At 34.7% G+C, this 23090-nt stretch overlaps 4 protein-coding genes across 5 annotated transcripts; all 4 read right to left on the reverse strand.

Annotated features, from left to right (window-relative positions):
* Positions 1–2552: 2552 nt before the first annotated feature.
* Positions 2553–6525, reverse strand: LOC100370332 (transforming protein RhoA). Of its 2 annotated transcripts, none has more exons than XM_078005863.2 (4): positions 6407–6525; positions 4519–4690; positions 3337–3486; positions 2553–2994 (listed from the first exon to the last, which is right to left on the reverse strand). In XM_078005863.2, exons 1-4 carry the CDS (start codon positions 6430–6432, stop codon positions 2722–2724), a joined length of 621 nt encoding a protein of 206 aa, XP_077861989.1. In that variant the 5' UTR covers positions 6433–6525; the 3' UTR covers positions 2553–2721. The 2 variants fall into 2 exon arrangements, with proteins under 2 accessions (XP_077861989.1, XP_002741600.1); XM_002741554.4 differs by lacking the exon at positions 6407–6525 and adding an exon at positions 6008–6144.
* Positions 6526–7023: 498 nt separating this feature from the next.
* LOC146747500 (uncharacterized) lies at positions 7024–11729 on the reverse strand. Its single transcript, XM_085497307.1, has 2 exons — positions 10022–11729; positions 7024–7169 (listed from the first exon to the last, which is right to left on the reverse strand). The coding sequence occupies exons 1-2, from the start codon at positions 11727–11729 to the stop codon at positions 7024–7026; spliced, it is 1854 nt and encodes a 617-aa protein (XP_085353433.1).
* A 225-nt stretch (positions 11730–11954) lies between these two features.
* LOC146747501 (uncharacterized) lies at positions 11955–12839 on the reverse strand. The gene has a single exon (XM_085497308.1). The coding sequence runs from the start codon at positions 12837–12839 to the stop codon at positions 11955–11957; it is 885 nt and encodes a 294-aa protein (XP_085353434.1).
* A 1475-nt stretch (positions 12840–14314) lies between these two features.
* On the reverse strand, positions 14315–22865 carry LOC100370183 (mitochondrial-processing peptidase subunit beta-like). The gene is made up of 13 exons (XM_002741553.3): positions 22763–22865; positions 21319–21471; positions 20941–21027; positions 20691–20820; positions 20357–20448; positions 18203–18309; positions 17403–17595; positions 17184–17288; positions 16721–16759; positions 16513–16607; positions 15857–16008; positions 15328–15492; positions 14315–14641 (listed from the first exon to the last, which is right to left on the reverse strand). Exons 1-13 carry the CDS (start codon positions 22823–22825, stop codon positions 14577–14579), a joined length of 1446 nt encoding a protein of 481 aa, XP_002741599.1. The 5' UTR covers positions 22826–22865; the 3' UTR covers positions 14315–14576.
* Positions 22866–23090: the final 225 nt, after the last annotated feature.

Genomic DNA, 23090 nt, shown 5'->3' on the forward strand with positions numbered 1-23090 from the left:
CACTTTGTCTTGTTTTTTTTTTCAGGGAAGTGGCCAAGTTTGTTATGAGAGAGTGTAATCAGTCAGTTGATATGTTTCAACATATATTTTACAGTCAGTTCTTGTTTTCAATGTCCAGTACACTGAAGTAGCATTCCCACCTTGAATTATAAGTAGAACATCTCCAACAGATTGTGATCACCATAAAAAATGATAAAATCAGTTGGTATGACACCAAATACCCAGGTATATGAAATATTTGAGCCCTGAATGAGGAGTGGCTTGATTTCAGGATTCTGTTGGATATTTTTTGTGAACTATCCAAGGACTTTGTAATGCTTATAAGGGGAAATTTTGCAGCTCATACCTGTAGGAATACTACATTAAGATGATTTTTGTTGTCGGGCTGTCATTGGCTGCAGTTTTAAATTCTGCTTCAAGTGCTCACAATAGAGGACTAAACTAGGGTGTCATGTTCAAAATTTGACAAGACAGTGGTCAAATTATGAAGACTCATTGGAGATATAAAGTCTGATCCAGAGACACTTTAGGGGGAGGGGGGGCTATATCCCTGAATCATTGGAAGGATTTTATCTAACTTCAAAACCCTCTGCCTCAAACCATCTATGAATATATATATATTCTCATAAATGAAATACCAGTAGGCCAAAGGTGAATGACAGAATTCCAGGTATCTCAATGAGCAGAGTGACATTCAGAGTTGTGTGAGCTTAGGTTATAGTTAAGTCATTTGAAAGGTTGAAAAAAAAAACAGTTTACAAACAAGGTAGTTAGGACTGGGTAAGCCAATCAAATGACAATCTTGCATGTAGCTTCGCACTGTGGTTTCTTTGTAGCACATTAAAACCATGTTCCATCTTTGACGTGCGATTGTGTAAAATTCCCAGAATTTATGAGAACAAAAATTTGACTTAACCAAACCAGACAGACATTTAAAGACTAAAGTTCTGCAACTGAGCATTCTGATTGGTAGAGAAGCACGAGGTGGAGTGCTACATGACAATTCAAAAAGATGAGTAGGCCGTACAAGAAACAAACTAGGTAATATTTATAGGAAATTGATAATTCTGAATACTGTTCACTTGTTTGGCAAGAGAGATGACCAAGCATAGCTGAAAATATATACAAGAAAAGAAAAGCTAAAAGAAAATTTATAGCCCAAAATGGAACAAGTGTGAAAGTATACATCATGGGTCTTGAAAACCACCATCTCCCTGTTCAACAACGGAATATTGCCGATTACGGATATATTTAATAATCGAAAGCAAAAATGTTTTACTAGCAATTTGAAAAACAATACACCACATGCTACACCTGCATCTTACCATGAGATTACACAAGGTGAACAAATTGACACAGTACGCATATTTGTACAGTTCTGTTAAAAGATCATTTTCTTCGTTTTTATTTTGAAAAAAAAGCAAGATGTTGGTGACCAATCTACAAGATATGAAGAGCAATAATTCTGGGAGTTGCAAGACGAAACTTGTACATTGATGGAAACTATCTTGATTACAGCATTGAACAGTTTTTTTAAAAAAAAAAAGCATTTTGAAGAGGGGATGGAAGAAAGAAAGATGGGGAAAGGGGAGAAAAGCAACCAGGAAAAAAATCCTCGCTATCATACATAATCATAATATTAGGTTTTCCATTGGTCAACAAAAGTACAAAAGCACTAAAACTCAATACACTAATAAACAAAATTTCTTATTTTTTTTTCTTGTATAGTTTTTCACAATTCATGTTAATGGGCAGTTCTTTTGTTTTTATACATTAGGAATTCCATATCTTCAGAAGAATTCCAGTATTTTTTTTAACGCTATGTTCTCCATAATGAGAACAAAGATTTGAAAATACAGAATTAATAACTTAAGTTTCTTGTGACAAGCCTGAAAAACCACAGTCTAACTAGGCACATTATTTACTGACTAATGACTAATTTCTGACACTATTTAGTTACCAACATACACTGAAATCCAACTGTCAGTGTCCATCGAAACAGCAAAGATACATCACTAACGATACACTGTTGTATACAACTAAAATGGCAACAACAAAACTGCCATAAATGCACTCATCCTGATAAATGTTATTGTCTCCGAGTATAATTAGTTATATGTTTTGCTTGCTATATTGTAGGACAGTGGATCACATTTTATTTCAGTTACAACTAAAAGCTAAATCCAAATAGTAAAACAAGCAGAAACATTGAAGTAAAAAATAAAATAATGTCCCTTTTTTTTGGTGGAAGTATTTTGACAATGCTCTATCAGCATTTGCATTGTTTAACCCAACAGCTGTGAATCAAAGTGATGTACTGAACACAAGACAGCCTGTTATTTTGAGTAAGCAAATAACACCGAATAAACGGCAAGGTAAAGACTATGTCTAATTATAGTAAACACGTAGGTGTCGCACGCAGTACGTGTTTACTATAATTAGACATAGTCTTTACCTTGTCGTTTATTCGGTGTTATTTGCTTACTTTACTTCCTATGTCGACAGCAACTATGAGTTTAGAATTTTTTCTGTTACTTTCTGAGTCGCTGGGATCAACATGTACACACAAATTGGATTTATTTATTTTTTACATAAGAATAAACTGACAGCTAGAGCGACATCTCAATTATACATGTGCTAGCTAGACAGCAAGTGTTCTCTATAGTACATGTTTAGGTGCCAAACTCGAGTGAGACACTATTTTTAACTAAACAACGAGATTTATAATATCAAACATTTGCCTTTGCGCTTCTTTTTTACTTGTAGTGCGGCTCTAGTGGCCATTTCAAATACTTCTCTGACGCCTTCTTTGGTTTTAGCGGAGCACTCCAAATAACCGAAGGCACCTATTTTGTCTGCCATGCCACGGCCTTCTTCTGTTTTGACTGGTTCTTGCTTCATCTTTGCAAGTTCTCTCCTTGTGCTTTCATCATTTCTTAAGTCTTTCTTATTACCAACTAGAATAATAGGTACATTAGGACAAAAATGTTTGACCTGGAAAGAAATAATATGCACAGTGATAACATAGCATAACACAGCGACATATCCACAAATAGCAACAATCATAACAGCTTATTGAAAAAACATTCATGAACAAAACAAAAACTTGTGTATACGAGGAAGAGACTGAAAAATGGTGTTCCATTTAGACAGGTTTTACAATTTACACAAATGTGGGTTATGACAGGTAACCCTATTGTAAAACAAGGAAGTAAAATGAACAAATCAGGTTAAGATAAAAACCAACTGTTCGTAATTCAGATCACATGGTATTAATATCAATTACTGACAGACTATAAAGTACAAGATATATAATCATGAGAACAATTGACTTACTTCTGGCGTCCATTTTTCTGGAATATTTTCTAAACTATCTGGACTGTCGATTGAGAAACACATCAATATTACATCTGTGTCTGGATATGAAAGAGGCCTAAGTCTGTCATAATCTTCCTGCCCCGCTGTATCCCAAAGAGCTAATTCAACCTGCAACATAGTACAAATAGGGGTAAGTATTTTCAAAAGAGCTACAAGCTAACATAGTAAATACAAAAATCATATTTAAGAGTATCGGTATACAATAATTGTCACCAATTAGTTGATAATGTCTAATTGAATTAAACCACATATGTTCTTATCGTGATTGTGAATACTGGCCTATGAAAAGTTATTTCAACAGAACTACACATAGCTTATAGATGAATGCCTCTTAATAGCAAGATTGAAGATGCAAAAAATGAACTAATAAGACAAGCCCTAAAAATACATTTGTTATATTATTACAATAAATAAGACTAATTGCAAATGATGTGTGGACAATGTGGTTTATTTTAGTTTTATTTTGAAACACCAGTTCACATGACAGTCTTCAACTTTAATGCATCTTCTGCTGAAAGTCGCCATGGATGGATGAAAAGATGTAGGCGTTGTGTTACAGATGAAAACTAATTTATTTCCCCCTAATGTCATTATGGGTTTCAATCTTGAAAACCAAAACACTATTATTAGCAGGTACACAGGGAAAAACATGATACAGTACACTTGTTGGGTGTTAGTGAGCTACATCTAACCCTTAACAACAGGGTGACTCACAAGAACTTTATGTGAGAGACCCCCCAGGCAGCAAGTTCTAGCACCAAAATGCAGGTCACCCACTCAATTTTCAGGAAAACAATGACCAACTTAAGTCATTTTAACAGATACCAAAGCTATTAATAGACATACAATGACAATGAGCAACATTAACAGAAGATTGGATGGACTTGAATGTGAAACTACACTTGCTAACAAGTTCATGAATAACAATACTGTCAACGATTCACACAAGTGTAACTAGGTCCAAACATGAAGATAAAATCTACATTAATAGTAAAATCTATTTTATGGTTCATGCATATGGAGAACAAAAGAACAAGTTTCTCAACTTCCATCTTATTTGAAATCACTAGAGTGACAAGCAAAAACACACACCATAACACAAGACTATACATCGATAGATAAACACCACTCCCAACTTACCTGTTTTCCATCAACTTCTATGTCTGCAACATAGTTCTCAAATACTGTTGGTACATAAACTTCTGGAAACTGGTCTTTGCTAAATACAATTAATAAACACGTTTTACCACAAGCTCCATCTCCTACAATCACCAATTTTTTTCGTATAGCTGCCATCTCCCAGCTCAAATCTCTGCAAGAAAAAAAAGAACAGTCAACATATATTGTCATTGTTAATATTTGGTGGAGATGAGAGGGGTTTTGACAAAAAAACAACTGAACTACCTCATTCTCAATTTTCAGCACGACAGCAACTACTGCAGTTTGTAGACTGACGTCTACTCAAAAGCAGACACAAGGAAACTAAGTCCACCCACTGAACAATAAACAAAAGCTGTTAGTTGCAATTAACTCTGTTAAACGGGACACACCCATACACAATATAGTCTTAAACACTAACAACCAGAAGTGGGTCTAAATCACCAATACTTTCTTCTCCCATGCAAAATAATTTCAATAAGATAGTTTATACATGATTAACATGATTTCTGTAAGAACATGATAGAAGAGGATTGAAGTGATTCGAAATTGAGAACAAAACAATTGAATGTACATGCAAAAAATATGATTATAGTGAAACACAAACATATGCGTATGAAATCATATAAAGCGATACGTTGTTACAAATGACACTCGAATACAGAAGTGTACATTGAGCGAAATGATCCGTCTCTAGGTCAAACTGGGTGGAGTCCTATATTGCTCTAGTTTTTTCATACTTCCTTTTTTTTCTTATACGCTACCCGAGAAATCTAGTACACAAGGAGATGGGAATATGCGTGGAAAACGTAAGCTGGCGGTGACACGTTCCTGGAGTAGTAATTATATGTTTCTTGACAAAAGCTGGCATTCTCAGATATATATGGCCATTCAAAAGCTACGGCGGATCACCAATCGTAATGGCGTGACCAATAACAACATGCCGACGATGATGCATTGTCATACAATGTTCACAATTTAATGCTTTGTTTATAGGGGCAAGCTGTTGGCCAACAAATACCGAGAGGCATTCTATGAAAGACATCATGTTTGATATTATTTTAGCTGCATGAAGGAGACGATATGTAGTGGCAACTCGAATGCCAGATTCGATGTCCTGGTTACCTCCTGCAGACAAAATGGCCGACATTATATGGTACACGTTCATTGACTGTCATCAGGGGAAACTTCTAGGCTTCCCGAAAGATCAAATCGTCAGCGCTTGCGGCATACAGACCGTGTCTTCAATCGGTTCTAGAAATTACGTGCGTTTAGCGGCGATTAAATCACAAACACGGAAACAGGAACCATTTCAATATCAACGCTCCGGCCAAAGAACCGGTCAACGACGATTTATAAAGGAAAAGTTTGTGATAACAAGACTGAGTAGTCTGAAACAACTTCGTAAAGAAGCTAAATACTTCACAAACATTCCCCCGAAACTATAACACAAAATGAGTATCGACATTACCTGTAAAATCAGTGTAGTCCGATTGTAATAAACTGATCCAAATCCTTCAATTCAGCTAAAAAAATTCCGTTTGAAACCACACCTCAATCCAGCCTTAGAGGGGTCGTTGGAATTGTTCAATAACAAGACCCCCGTTCATGACGTCATTCAAAATGCATTGTGGGGAATCTATTTTCCCCGGTATGTAAATTACGGTTTACAAGCGAATTGATTGGCTAAATGTTGGAAACGTCACTGTTCTAAAAATAACTCCCGTATATTATGAGATTGTCTGCTCAAGCGTGTATTTCACTTCCGCCTCGAAGAAAAAGCGCTGAATGTATACTTTAACGACTGCGTTAAAACTCGCAGTAATACTAGTAAGAAATAAAAAAAAATCGAGGCCACCAATAAACTCACCTTGTTCGACGAAAACACGAACACATAAATTTTCAAATAGTCTGTTATCGTAGTAGCGTCGGGATTAGTACTGAACTTTTCGCCCAAGTGATCGGACCAAGACTGAATATACCGCGCCCACTGACAACCATTTATAAACTTACTACTTGATGCTAAAAATAGAAGTGGCCCTGGGTATAAACTTGAATAGCGCTGATTGCGCAAGATAAGAAAGTGCTAAAAATAAATAATATAAAATCACTTACCCTTTCAAAACAGACAAATAATAGACACGGCAACTAACTAACTCCACATATATCGGTATATATTTGTGAATTTTTAATATTTTTTAAAAATATGCTCATCCAGATAGTTTATTATAAAACCCACATGACATGATGTGTTGCATCCAAGGTTGGCAAAGCAAAAACAGTATTTTTTTAATTTATTGAACTGTTTGACAAATTGATAATATCTTATATTAAGATGTATTGTCTCACATAGCCTATCAAATGAATTGATTACTTACTCATCCGACCAGATTGCGTAATTCTTCACAGAGTGATTACTGGGTGATTACTAGTAGAAACTTACCAACGGGTGGATTATGTTATAAAATGGGCAAATAGGATCCATTTTTAACATTTCCAATGGTCAAGAGGTTCCTTTTTTACAGTTTCGGGAATCAATACACCAACATCCATTGCTCTTTGCACTTTACATTGCTTTTTGACTGAGTCCGATTGAGTTTTTCTAGTTTGCTTATCACCATGGCGACTCGACGCTACATGTGTGTTTAACCATAGTTAACTAAATTACAAATTTGACAAAGATAATGGTGGTATAAGTGTGATAACTATGATATAAATGTTTATCATCTTGGAGGTTTAAAACAACATAAATTATAAAATCGTGGATCAGTAACCTAAATTACACACCAGTACCTCTAACCTTAGATAAGGTTTGATTCAAGTTGTCTGAGCTCTAAGTTTAGACCATCTGTCTACGGTTCAACAAATGTCACCATTTAAGGATTATATTTTTTAACAAACATACCATGACTAGATCGCCGGCAATTTATAGTTACAACGGGGAGAGGCAGTATTAGTATAAAACAAACATAATTGAATTCATAAAACAATCTTATACCAAACAATCAAACACCTTTACCCACACCTATGTCACGGACGAAATTAGTATGACGCCCTCACAGTCAGAAGTCAAGATTAGATTGAGACTGCATTTATTATAGCATGTGAAGCGAGATTGGATTTTTTTTATACAAAATAATGCTGAAAATAAGTTTCACAAACAATTGTTTGGCTGAAAAAACCTCAATTCAGTCTTGAACCAGTACTACTGTAGTTACAAGGTTTTCATATTCAATGAGGGCACCCTACATCGGAATACAAATGTTTTGATGTTGATCCAAACTGATGTTTACCAAAGGAGGTGAATAAAGAAAGACATTTTATTACACATGTATTAATTGGAACTCACTGTCTGTCATGTTTTAGATGATGGTGATCATTTATTCTCTTGTTCATAATGACATTTATTTAATTTTTGAGAATATCGTTATAGCCCCAACATCGCGGTATTATTGCCCACACAATTGGGATGCCTATGCTATATTGGTAGATGGCTGCATTAAATCAACTGCATACAATATTCAGTGCGCTCAACAGAGCCAGTGTGAATATAGTTTTAGATAGATTATAATAAACTAAGTTGCAATAAGTACATGGTAGATAATTCATACTAACGTAGATCATTCTGGTTTCAGTGGATATGCTTGATAAACTGTTTCAATATCTATTCACAACATTTTAATATGGATATTTGTGATCTGAAGCCTTAGTTAACAGAAATTTACTAGGCCTGATAAGGTCAAGGGGGAAAACTCTTACTGGTAAATTGTTTTCTAAAATCAACACGCATGGACAGCTTTTTTATTTTTATTCTGAAATAGTCATTAAATGGATTTTTGTTTATCATTTTTTGTTCTGGGCCACAAAAATCTCTTCACTCAATGTGGGCCTTTGCACAACTTGAACCAGTAAACTGAACAGGCAAATATGCAGAAAACTTAATTAGTGCTTCATATACATAGTATGCATTGAATTATTACAGAACAAAGAAGCTGATACTGAATCTTTCAATTATTCAAAAACTGAGTAAACAATAGGTTGAATGAAATAAATGTTTGCCCAACTGTGCATGTTACTGCACATAGAATAGAATAGAATAGAATAGATTTATTCCACCAGAAAAAAGAGACAATTGTACAGGGAACTTTATCTGAATGAATAATAATAATATATATATTATTCCTGGTGGGGACCAGAGAGGTAGTTCTAGCAGAACTAATCTAGTCCCTGGCCCCAAAACCATACTCAACTGTTAAAATATACGTTGTTGTGAATAGTGATACACAAAAAAAATTCTTTTGTTAAGTTAAAAATAAATAAATAAATACATAATTAAGTAAGTAAAGAGACTACAAACTCTCATAATCAATAATAATGAAGAAAACAAAAATAGACAATACTAATACATATACTACAATAATGCAAGTATTTATACATTAGTTAAAAGATATTTTTTTTAATGCCGTTTTGAACGAGTTTCGTAAAGTTAATATTTTTAACGAAGTTGGGAGCTCATTCCAATGTTTTACAAGAGAAAATGTCAGACTTTTCTTAGTTGAACTTAAATTAATTTGTGGTGTGGCAAGTTTCTCAGAGGTTACTGATCGTGTATGGTATGGATGTGATATTGATAAGGCGTAATGATCCAGAGAGTGTGCATGGCGGCCATTTTTCAAATCGTATGCAAATAAACATGTATTGTACTTACATAATTTATACACATCAAGAATGCCAAGTTGCAGGAAAAGTGGTGTGGTACTTGCTCGAAAATGAGAGAAAGAAATTAATCTGACAAACTTTTTTTGTAATTTAAAAATTGGATCAATATATGTGCTAAAAGTGTGTCCTCATATTTCTATACAATAAGCAATGTGTGGGAAAATCAACGAGTTGTAAAGTAATATCATAATGGATTTTGGTAAATAATGCCTCAAGTATGAGATTATCCCAATTGTTTTACTGATTTTTTTAACAATGTTATCGATATGGGGTCTCCAACAAAGTGTTGAGTCAAGCGTGACACCTAAATAAAGAGCTGACGACACCATTCTTAATGACAAATCATCAATTGATAATACGCCCTCAATAGTTGTTTTTCTTTGAGCTGTCTGAAAAATCATGAAATTTGTTTTGTCAATGTTTATAGTTAATTTATTTGATTTACACCAGGTAGCAACTTTATTTAATTCAATATTAAGTGTGTGAAGGTTTACAGAACGGTCTTTTACGGAATAAAATAGACTGGTGTCATCAGCAAATAGTCTGAATGAAAAAAGGGGGGATGATCGAGAAATGTCATTAATATAAACTAAAAAAAGAAGAGGGCCTAGGATTGACCCTTGTGGTACCCCTGTGGAAATAGTTTCACAGTCAGAATCATTGTTTTTAGTACTGACATATTGTTGCCGACCGTCCAAAAAAGTTTTAAACCAGTTCAAAGTTGACCCTCTAATCCCATATTGTTGTAGTTTAGCTAGCAAAATACTGTGATCAATGGTATCGAAAGCTTTTCTCAAATCTATAAAAGCACCAAGTGTGACAAAACCTTCATCTATTCTTTTTGAGATTTCAGCTGTGAGATCAGCTAAGGCGAGTTTAGTGCTATATTGCTTTCGGAACCCGTACTGATTTTCTGAAAGAATTTTAAATTTGTCCATAAAGGCACACAACTGTTTATTGGCGAATGATTCGAATAGTTTGCTGAAGACAGGTAAAACGGAAATCGGCCTGTAGTTTCCAACTTCATAAGCACACCCTTTCTTGAAAATGGGAGTCACCCGTGCTTTTTTCAGTTTGTCAGGGAATACACCTTTCGACAAGGAACAATTTATAATATAGGCGATTGGTTCGGCAATATATTCAGCAGCCACTTTCACAAGTTTTGGGTGAATACCGTCATAACCAACGGATTTACGAATGTCAAATTTGTCAATTTCATTTAAGACATCGTGTGCACAGACAGGGCGAAAGAAAAATGACTCTGATTGTCTGTTGCCAAGGTAGTCATTAAAATTGGTGTTACAGGTAATCTCCGAAACAAGCTTTGGGCCAATGTTAACAAAGTAAGAATTGAACAAATGTGCAATATCCTTACTGTTTGTAACAAATTCATCTGGTTTGGTGGTTGATTTTAATTTTTGAGGGGTTCCAGCTTTGCACATGTTTCCATTCATTATTTCATTAATGGCCTGCCATGTTTTATTATTATTGCCAGCGGAGGTGCAAAATCTGTCACGAAAATACGACTTTTTGGCAGCTTTCAACAGTTTACAGAGAATATTACGGTACATTTTATACTGATTATGTACTGTTGAGCTGACAGAATGTCGTTTTGTTTTAGAAAATAGTTTGTGTTTATTTTTAATAGAGACAAGCAGTCCCTTAGTAATCCAGGGCTTTTTGAGTGATTTGGACGAAAAACGAGTTTTAATCCTTGGGACATGTTTAGCGACAACGTTGTTAAACAGTTTGTAAAAGGCGTCGTAGGCCAAATTTGGATCTGATATTTCATAAATTGGTATCCATGACGTTTTTGCAACATCCGCTTTGAATGATTCAGGATTAAACAAAGAAAAGTCATGTTTGTAACTATTTGTTGGATTTGTGTTAAATATATGACGTAAATGTTTAAAAACAGCAAAAATTGGAAAATGATCACTAAGATCCGCCTCTAGGGTACCGGCTTCAATAAAATAATCAAAAAAATTCATAAGACAGTGATCTATTGTTGTAGATGTTGATTCGGTTACTCTAGTTGGAGAGTGTATAATTTGTTGAAAATTATTGGCATTGAGAACTGTGTCATAGGCAGCATGCGCATTATTGCTGCTAGCAACATCAATGTTGACATCGCCAAGAAAAATACATTTTTTATTGGCACAAAAAGTTTCAAGACAATGCTCAAAACTATCAAGGAAATCTTGCACAGAGGTATTGGGCTTACGGTAAATTACACCTATTATAACTTGTTTGTTGTCCAATGTAGTTTCAACAAATAAACACTCACAATGACTTAGAATAACTGAGTCAATAACAGTATAAGGCAATGATTCGTGTATATAGAGACCAACACCACCTCCTGAAGTAGATGTGCGGCAATTTGAAATAAAATTGTAAGATGGCAGATTATAAATTGAGGTGTCAGAATTACTGTGCAACCACGTCTCACTGAGACCAATGACTGAAAATTTCATTTTCAGAAGGTGTAAAAGAGTTGAAAGGTCGTCAAAATGTGCACTAATGGATGCTAATGGATCTAACATTCAAATGTAAGGCAGAAAAGGAATTTACTGACAATGACTCACTGTTGTTAAATTGCTCGATTGAATAAGATTCACAGTTGTAATTACTGGATAGCAATGAGTCTGTTACGTCAGGATCCATGAATAATTCAGCTTTTCACGCTGCAAACAGTCACATTAACATATTTTGCAAAGACTGTCTTCGTTTGGAATGTAGACAACTGGTGAATTCTCGTCTTTCTTTGTTAAAATTTTGCCATAATGTGTCCATAGAAATTTCCAGCCACACTGTTTCCTTTTGATGTTTACCTTAGTAAATAAAGCTTTCCCAATAGGCGTTAAGTTCTCATTTATATATATATCATTTGTAACTTCGTAACCGAGACTCGATGTTTTAACAGTTGACAGGTTTTTGCGGGCCTTGTACACAGCATCGCGAGCTCTTCTACTTGTGAACCTGACAATAATTTGAGAGGGGGGATTGTAACGCTGACCAACCGACGGCTTTCGTTTTCCGATACGATGCGAGACATCTATGTCCGACATGGTGATGTTTTTGTCCGCGATCTGAGCGATTTTCAGAGCTATTGCATCTGTATTTTCACTTTCTGTTTGTGGCACACCACTAATGACAAGGTTTTCTCTTCTTATATACTGATCTAATTCGTTATGATTACATTCTAAATCCGAGACTCTGTATTTCAGGACTCTGTTCTCTTCCACAAGTAATTGGTTAGCAGCCTGCACCTCCTCTAATTTCTTTCTGTTTTCTTCAAACAAAGCGTTAATAAATTGCATAGATGTTTCTACCTTTTCAAGTTTTGCCTCCAATGCACCCATTTTCTCCAACTTTTCATTAATTCCACGTATTTCCTGTAGAATTGTTAGTATATTGGCTTCACTGTTGTTACCATCATCTGTTGCAGTGGCATTCACCACCGTGCCTGTCATTGCCGAGTGACCATCGTGCTGGAAACGCTTCTTTTTGCATTTTTCACACAATTGCAAATCTCCTTGGCACAAATGCACTCCCCGTTTTATATTACAGTCGTCGCACTTCATTCTTTAGTGGATAATGATATAGTATAACGAATTTGAGGTAGTTTTCCCGTGAAAATCTCAAGAGCACGAAATTGGCCGTGTTCACTGTTCACACATGTGCTTGTATATATGCAACGCATTATAGAAAGAACTTTTAATTGCATACAATAAAAACTATTATTATACATCTGTCACCGTAACGCCATAGGTTACAGCGTGCCGTAATTTTGCAGTATTTTACGGGGTATTTTCATCCTACCATATTAGGAAATGCGAATTCCAAATATGGAATTATTAGGCGCGCAAGCGTCCTCTAATAATAAAAACAAACATGGCTGCCACCAAAATTTAACCAGACTCCATACAAAGAAGTTGGCTGATTCTGTTCTAAACTTTTTAGATTTCGGCATTCCCATGATGTATCCATGGTAGGAAAAGAATGTATAATAATAAGGTTTTTACGAAGATACCTCAAAGTATGCACTCAGACAGTACGCTGTTGAATCGACCTCCACTGCGCGTCGGTCGATACTGCCGCTGTACTGTCTTCGTGCTTACTTTGAGGTATCTTCGTAATCGTAATAACCTCATATTATCACCCTGGAAACTTGATTTGGTAAATTTTTTGAAATAACTTGCAATGTTAGGATTCATATCAATAATTTTGCGAGATAAATAAAAGTTGCCACCTTGTAAAAATGGCAATATCAAAATAGTCATTCGGTGACCCAATTGCTTTTCCCCGACGGTATGATCCCACAATGCCAGTGGAACAAACATGACATATTCAACTCAAACTTCCTTAAGATAGAGTACCAGAGCTTGTTTTCATGGAAACAATTACTTCACAAATTCTGTCAAAAGAGTAAGGTGAAAAACCAACTAGCTAGCTTTATGAATAATTTGGGGATGATGAAGTTCTCAGGAGAACACCAAGTTCAAGAATCTTAGTAAACGGAAAGCCAGTGGTAGTTTATTTTTGGCATTTAAATATTTTAAAACCATGAGTTGGCAACAAATGTCAAGAATAGTCATATAATTTAGTAGAAGGAAGGCTTTGGTGTATGGCACAGACTATTTCATACATTACCAACAAAATATATTCAATAATACAACTTAAATTAATACATTTAACTTTGTTAATACAATGTATATTTACCCAAGTGAAAGCCCTTCTAACAGATCAAACATTTGTTATCACAAATTCCTTCAAAATATTAAATTCTGAAAACTGATAGTAATGTACAGTATATCGCTTTGGGAATATAATTATAAATATCTTTGATTGGCAGGAATTTAAATGAAATTGCTATTTCTATTTCTGACTTTACTGTATTTGCAAATCTCTGTCCTTCAAAATGTTATGGTTGTCCTTAACGCAAAATATGTCTTGAAATTAAAGTGGTTTATGCTTAAGAGTATTATGGATAAAACGAGTAAATTTCGCATGATTTTTATAAATGACAAAACAAAACAAAAATGACACATGAAACACATTGTAATATGTTAACAGTTTATTTTGGCGACGCACAAAAGTGAGCAACATTTTACAAAATTGAAATTTGGATATTTGACATGGTTTTCTTCTGTAGCAGTTGACAAGACCACAAATCCAATAGATACAAGTTTGTTTAATCATTTGTCGTCCAGTTTTGTGGTGAATTTTGTTACAATGACAGGAGAGAAATACTTTGGAATATACATAAATCACAGGCACTCTGAAATGAAACTAACAATACTTAAACGTCCATTCAATCATTAATGTCGAACCCAGTACATGCCACCACGAATTCTGTTGTATTCAGGCAACTGTTCAATAGGACCTGTGGTGGAGAAAAGACAGATGGAATGAAATTAGTTTTCAGCCATTACAGGATAAGATGGTGGTACTAAACAAAAACACAAGATTACTTATTGGAAAATTTTCCTTCCAGGGAAAAATAGAAAGGATATCAAGACTAGTTTTCAGGTAAACAAAAATTATAGTTTTTCTAAATACATTCTCATGATGTTAACAACTTTAGAAAGCTTGAAATAAAGGCTGGTTACTCGTTTTATTTTATGGGAAATACTGTCAAAAATGCACATAGTATCCAGGTCTGTTATGTTTGACTACCATTCTTTCTGAGCAGACAATTTGATATAATTGCGTTCCACAATTATGTAGAATAGTTTAGTTCACTCATTTATTCTTTCATGCAAAATTACTTCCAATTAATTTTTTGTGAAAACAAATTTAAGCCAACATGAATTAGTTAACCTGTAGTCTATTAATTACTAAATAACTGATAGTTGAACAGGATTAACATTGTACAAGAATATTTTTTATTGTGAAACATGGAAATAAGCAAGAATTCGGTCACTTTCACACAGCTAGACCCTGCGCCAAAGTAAAATTCAAGATCAATTTTAATGCAGGAAAAAAAATTCTCAGATTCACTACTGTACATTATAATCAAACCTATCACAGAGCATAGATTATGGCCTAGCAGTACAGAGCAATACTTACCTACTCCAGCCACAGCTGGACATTTATCATATATGTATCTAGTACATGCATCTCTCACAGTCTTAGCTGTCACTGCTTCAATGCGGGCATCTAATTCGGGGAGAGACATACGACGACCATAGCATAGCATCTGTCTACCAATATCCTCACAGATTGGTGTGGACCCTAATAATAGCAATAAGCCCTTTGTCAAATTAAATTAACAAACTTCCCCAATCAAAACTTTGACGGACATAGAGAATTAAATAAACAATTATTAGGCAAAGGGATTAATACACAGTTACAGGGAATGATGATTGGAGTCGTCTTTCAATCCATCATTATCAGTTCACCTCACCCTAGTGAATATAATTTAAACTTCTATCAATACCAAACTGCAATGAAAGGTTCAGTGCAGGTAATTTCAAATATCTTGTATAAAGTAGTATGAGTAGACCTTGAACTCAAGGACAGCAATTGCCTTGGAAACACAACCAGAGTTCTTTAGTGCCCTGCTATGGTCTTAGAAATAAAGAAAGACTCATCTCACCATCTAGTTGCAGGAGCATGTTAGTTTTGAGTAGATTCTTGGCTCTGGTTACTTCAGACTCTGTGACACTGGTACAGAGTCTCATCCATTCATTTTGTACATAGAACAGCATATCATCAATATTCATATTATCAGTAACAAAGTACATTCCCCTGTAAAAAATACAATGTCAATTATTACCAATTATGAATATATTCTACATATAACAATATACTGTACTTGACAAATTTGTGTCTACTATGATCAGAATAAATCATATTTTGATGATCTAGCATACTATAAATTTGATTTTATGTGACCTTCTATTGGAAATGTGCTCCTATCAAAGCAAATGCAAAATGTCAATTGGAGTGTTCAGAATAAGGACTAAATGTCAAATAAGTACCATATTTGCTCTATAAGTAGTGTATGCACTTACATACATACATCACAGAGGTGTTTCTATTGTCAAAGTAAGTAATATTTTAATGATTCAGCATACAGCAATTGTGATTATTGTTTTAAATGTGCTTCTACTAGAGATGTGATTCTAATAAAGCAAAAACAGGAGCCTGTTTTGTGTACGATGTTTTTGACTGGAATTCCTCAGCTGCTGCGATTCAGTCAGAAACAAATCAGGGTTGGTTATTTTCTATGATACAAATTACAAGACTTACCACAAACCAGTGTCTGTGTAACATGTATTGAATGATTGGAAGGAATGACAGAGATTAGAACCTCCACAAACTGATGCAAGTTTACTGGCAACATTCTGAAATCAAGAGAAAATACCAAATTAAAGAGTGACATCATGAGTGCATCATAAGTACAGGAAAGTATTTATTATCAGCTAAGTTTTGAATGAAAAAGAAGTCTATGACTTACCGTACCACCTCCATGAGAGCGATCCCAGGTACCAATCAACTAAACATGAAACAAAAGAAAGGCGTTAGCTATCAAAGTGCATGTTTCAGGTTTCAGGTAAATGTCTAGCTTGGACAACTTAATGCGTATATCCATAATGTTTAAGTGGAAAGCTTTATCAAAGCTGCTCCAAGTATGTCTTGATTCTACAGTATGAAATATGTACTGTAAGCAATAACAGAATTGTGTGTATCAATTCTTTTTGTGCATTTGAGTCAACCATATTTATTTTGACAACAAATTAACTTTGAGAGATTTATGTACCAAGTTTGGATATAATGCAACCTAAATACATGACCCTAGTCATCAGAATATTTATTTGTTTACAGGTGTAAATTGCATGACATACAGTACTTCATAAAAAACTTTCACAGTAGTAAACAATTCAAAGTTACATGCATGTACAAAGAGAATGGTTACTTACTGTGTTTGCAATCATCAGTGGGATTGTATCAGGATGAGACCATCCAACACTCTCAACAGCAATAGCTATATGAGCTAATGGCATGCTATCATCACGAACACGAATCTGAAACAAAAAATAAGACATCCATCTATTCATTCTATTTATCAGGACACATTCAAGAAGATAAATCAAATTATTGTATGAATGAAACAAACATAACTCCCAAAGTATACTCACCTCGCTGCCTGTGAATCTACATGGTGGCAGGACTGGGATCTCATTCTCATATTCTGATCCAATCTTACCAAGATGTTTATTGGCTAATGCAACAAGTTCATTATGATCAATTCCTCCAGCGCCAGATAACACTATTCTGGGTCCTTTATAGTGTGTAGAGATATAGGTCAAAAGATCATCTCGTACAAGTGACCTGAAATTACCGATAAAAAAAGGATTCAAATCACCAACCTAAAAATATAATAGTGATAAATCCTAACCTGCGATACCGAAAAATCATTTATTGTCACAGGCATTTAGTTTCATCATTTAAAAATTACATGTGAAGACGAGTATATTTTAAATTAGTAACATTTTCTGTTTTTGCTGAAATTTACTTCCAAACTGCGAACAGTTTAATGCCATGTCTGGTGTTTTGTTACATAAAGTTGTATTGTCATCAATATTGTGTATTGTAAAACATTAGCTATAGTGTTAGCAAGATATTTGATTTTCCAGAAGCCGAACACCATCAAACAGTTCCATAGCTTCTGGTGTGATTGAGCTTTTTTATTAACTTAGTTTGTCATCAAGCAGCCAAATTGCAAGCGGGATTCACTCTTCAACAATCAAAGATGGTCGATATAATAAAATTATTATTGAATGAAAGATTAGTCTGAGATGCACACCAGAATCTTGAGTTGTTACCTGTATAACTATTAGGTCATTCCCATTGAATTTTGAGGGCAAACTTCGAACATAATGACTTCCTGTGGTTTTCATTAATATTTTATTGTACAAAGGCAAATGATTGTGCTTACTTGATGTTTTCTGTTGGCCCTAGAATAGTTCTACCCAATGCAGTGCCTTGGTAGGCCGTTGTATGCAAATGGTCAAAAATCACCTCTTGTAAGTTGGTTTCAACTTCCTGTAAGAAATAAACAATGTCACATCATCTTTCATAGACAAGAAAATAATTAGAATCACAATTTTCATATTGAAGCAACTGTCAGAATAATTTTTATTGTAATAAGCTAACTGATTACCAGTACAATAGGAAGTACCGTAAAAACTCTAAAATTTCGGCACCTACGTTTTTGGCAAGTTTCCGTAATTTTGCGACCTCGAAAATTTCAACCCTGCCCGGAAATGCCTTTTTTTTGCGACTCTGAAAATTCGACCAAACTTTCATATGCCGGAGCTCTTGGTAATTCGCACCAACCCTGTCAGATTACGGGTTTCTGTACTCCTGTACTCGTCGAGTGTGAGCGAGGTCAGGTTTGCTTCCACGTAATTTGCATGAACTAAAATAACATTTAAGTCACATGTATTTATTGTTATCTCTATGAAATTTATAATTTAATAAAAAAACATCAGTTTGTATTTGCTTTTGAAAAAACGTCGATTCGAATAACCATTACAGTCTGTATTTGCTCTTAAAAAGGTCGATCCAGAATAAAACCGGACGCAACGCTTTTGCCAGTCGTTGAAAAAAACAATTTGCCTTTAAAGCAAAGGACAGCCCCCATTGCGTGAATCTGGTTCTGTGATTGCTTAGACGCTTGACTTGTGTCACTGTGGGGCCCAAGTGAGGTGTTTACAATAAACGCGTCTGTGTGACAAGTAGGCCGACAATAAAATAAAACAAGTCAAAATTTACAGACGTGGGCGACCGAAGAGTACAGTATGATTATTACTAGAAGAGTACAGACATTTCTCGAATGTAAGCAGAATATCTCCGCAGGGAGCTGTAATGAGCGGGGTCTCTGTTTCCTGGAGTACGTTTTACATCGGCCAAGCTCCCATGCATTTTAAACAAAAAAATTGAGTAAGTAAATAAATCAGAAACTAAGCTCGCAAGCTTCCAACTTTAACAATTATTTGACTTCCCGGTCTGCGTATTTTGAAGTGACATGGGCCTATTCGCAGTTTATTTTTCCCCCATGTAGACACCGCCAAAATCACAATTTCACCGCAGTGATTTTCCAAAAGACAGCGTCCGATATTATACCAGTCTCACATTTGGAATGGAGTGGTACACATCCACCCGCTAATCCGCATATCAAATGCCTAAATGGCAGTGAGAATAGCCTCACACACAACGAACAGGCTGTTTGTGGAGGGACTGTGGTTCAAGGGGTTCACCGACATCCAGTAATGACTTCCCGCAATATATTTTGCTGCACAAATCAAGCGGCCCTTTTCAGGGCCACCACATCCTCCAAAAAAAGATACCGTTACAATCAAAGTTTATTGTTTTGAATAAAATAAAGTTGCATTTTTTTTTTTCAATGATTTACATCATGATGAATTCAAACCAACAATAAAAGTTTATTTATTTATTTATTAGCACAATAACTGCAGATACTGTAATGACAGTGGCACTCTATCAATAACTGTAAGACTACTGTAAAAAAGGACATTTACAAATTTCATTGATCGCCCAAAATGTAATCTTTTCTAAGGTCTATTTTAGTAAATTTTATTTATACGTCGTTACGTGCTTGTTTTTTTTCACTCTAGTGTAAATTAGGTCATGTAGGTCGTGACCCCTAGCTGAACACTTACAGCGCGTCATTTGAAACAAATTTGTCCACATTATCGAACGCGCTTGTTTTTATTTCACTCTTGTGTAAATTAGGTCATGTAGGTTGTGACCACTAGCTGAGCACGTACCGCGCGTTATTGCAAACAAATTTGTCCGTACTATCAGTGTTTATTCCACTTTTTAAGAAACCCAAAAAGCTTCCCATGTTATTCCAAAACGACTAATATTTCCTCCAAAATTTCGTCCACTTTGAAATTTTTGGGTGTTTTGTGACTCTAAAAATTCGTCTTTCAAGAAAACTAATTATTTAAAACTGGTCGAAATTTTGAGTTTTTGCGGTAGGTAAATATTTTTTTCATTCATTTCTCTGATTTAGGGTTAACTTGCATGAACACAAAACTCAAGTTCAATCATAACAAATTCTCACCTCCATTTCCCGGAGAATCACACCCCTTTCTCTGTTAATTTCTGTTTCTCCTAGAGTGCTGTTTTGAACAATATCGGCCAAGATTTCAACAGCTGTAGAGAAACGATAATAGAAATATAGAATAAGTACTTATATCAGATTTTTGTCCATTCAAACGCATATCACCAGCAAATAGGTACTGTTATTCCAAACACCTAAAACTTCCTTGAAGAAAAATATAACAATGAACAATAGAAGAATATATTTCTGTTTGATTTTATCATCACTGGCAAACCAGAGAAAACAGATGATTGATTCTATAAAAATGAACTTGTGAAATAAACAGGTCACTAACCTTTAGGTAAATCTTTGGAAAAGGATTTTGCGTAATAGACGGTCTGCTCACGTGAGGTATAGGCGTTAAGATGAGCACCCATATTTTCAATTTCTAATTCAAGTTCCATCTGTGATCGGTGTTTTGTACCCTGCAAACACAGAGTTACGGATAAAGTAAATTCATCAGAAAATATATTATACAAGGTATAAATGAATATTACATTATTATACATCAAGGACTGACAACAATAGCATTGTTTTTGCCTTACCTTAAAAATCATATGTTCTAAGAAATGTGCCACACCATTATTACCCGCATTCTCATATCGGCTACCAGCATCAATCCATAAACCAACCTGGGATAACAAATAATGATGTCAAACCTTGCATTCAGTAAATACCTGCAATTTTTTTTTTGTTATCTGATGAAACAAACAGGCTAACAAATGTGCAAACACTTTTTTTTATTAAAACATGATATGATTCATTGGGTTCTATTCAATCAATTAATGAACATTATCATTATTTGTGTTCTGGAGTATCTATACAACAAATCAAAGAAAAGACAAGGTTGGAGATATCCTGAATACATTTTAATTTCTAAATTCTTGGCATGATGTACCTAAGACATTGAAGAATACACTTACTGTACATGTAGGGATTCCCGAGTCTTCTGATGCCACTCGTAATCCATTATCTAATGTAGTAATTTTTGTCTCTGGAACATTTAGAAGTGTTTCTGGATACGTTGCAACTTGTCTCTTGTGCCATTTCTGTGTACCGATTGAAGATGTCTGCGCCTAATAACAAGAAGGAATTTTCCATAACAGTCCCTTTATTTGTTTTGTTTGTAATGTTTTTTATTAATCTGATTAATTGAATCCAATGGTAAATTTAATGTATATTATGCAAATAAAAAGTCTTTCAAATCAGAAAACTACCTTTTCCAGATTAAAAACCCCAAATACAGAAATGCAGTTACTAATTACAAATTTCTGCTCACCAACTACAGAATGAACTAGGTCTAAAACACCACATGATTTTAGAATCTGAAAATGTGATGTATTACACTATTCATTTAATTGCACTAAGAATACCGGTACTGTTGGGATTAATGTAATCATTACTCAAGACAAAATAATAGGTTTCATAAATTTATTCTATGAACATCTTTCAACTTGTGCATAATCCACATTTTGGTAACCCAATAGTCTTGGGAATTGTTGTTGTGTTTATTTCAGTGATTTTTAAAACTCAAGAGGGGAGGGGGCATATATTAATTCCACATTATATACCAACAAGGATTTATAAGATAATGGTAAGCAAGTGTGATAACTATGTACCAAAACAATATGTCAGTACAATGACGATCTTACAACTTAATACAAGGAACCTACTGTCGAAAGTGATGCATTTCCTTGCACATAAGTCAATTGTAGTTCTAATTAATAAGGTCACAAAATACACTGGCTGCTTGGAAATATTCGATTGCAAAAACAGAAATAAGAGAGATTATGGCACATTCAAAAAATGGAAAATGCACACAAAACAGTCTGAGGTTAACTCAAATCAATACTTTTCCAGACTCATTGAATTGGATTTTAATAATTTTTTGTTTCTCTTGTGATTTTATGACTGCTTCATTTCAAGTGAGACTTTCAGCGCATATCACACCCTTGCATACCCCAATCTTATAAATCCTCGATATCAAAAAGTTACAAATGATAAATTTTTTGTTGAATTTATTGAAATTTGAACTTCGAAGATTAAAAAAATATACAACGTTTTGCTATTTATCCAGTGCAATTCTTCTTTACAAAGAGTTATTATTACTATTATAAGTGAAATTGGTCAAAATCTACCTAGGTCCAAGCAAGTCGGTCAGTGTCATTGGATTCGCATTGTTGAAAAGCAACACACATTTTACGAGTGGCGTTCGTGCAGACGTGACCGAGGTCGAGTAAAATGTGCCGGGTAGTTAACAGAGGTATATGACATCATCATGGCATACTTCATTTTCACAGTTCCTCCAGTAAGTATAAATGCAATTTCGAAAATGTTCAGACTTAAAATATAGAAGTTTTTACTCACAAGAGGTTGTCGTGGCGAGTTTTTGCACAGCAAAGTAGCCGCTCTTACCAGCCTGGTCGCCATTTTGAAGCCGGTTATCAACTGCGCATGCCCCTAAACGTGGACACTCAAAGCTTTACATTTGTTTCGTTGTGTATCTCATTATAATGTTTCCATTTATGCCAAAAAGACAATTGGTTTTCAGTAACTACAATTTAAAGATACTTATATAAAATTTATCACCGATTTGTCAGATAAAAAAATAAACCACAATGTTTGCAGATCAAGCAGTGCATGAATAATTAGATTGAGAAACTAAAAAAAATACATGTCTATCTTTGCCTCGTTT

This window comes from Saccoglossus kowalevskii, chromosome 3 (assembly GCF_978046115.1).
Source record: "Saccoglossus kowalevskii chromosome 3, keSacKowa6.1, whole genome shotgun sequence".
In the NCBI taxonomy this organism is placed as follows: Eukaryota; Metazoa; Hemichordata; class Enteropneusta; family Harrimaniidae; genus Saccoglossus; species Saccoglossus kowalevskii.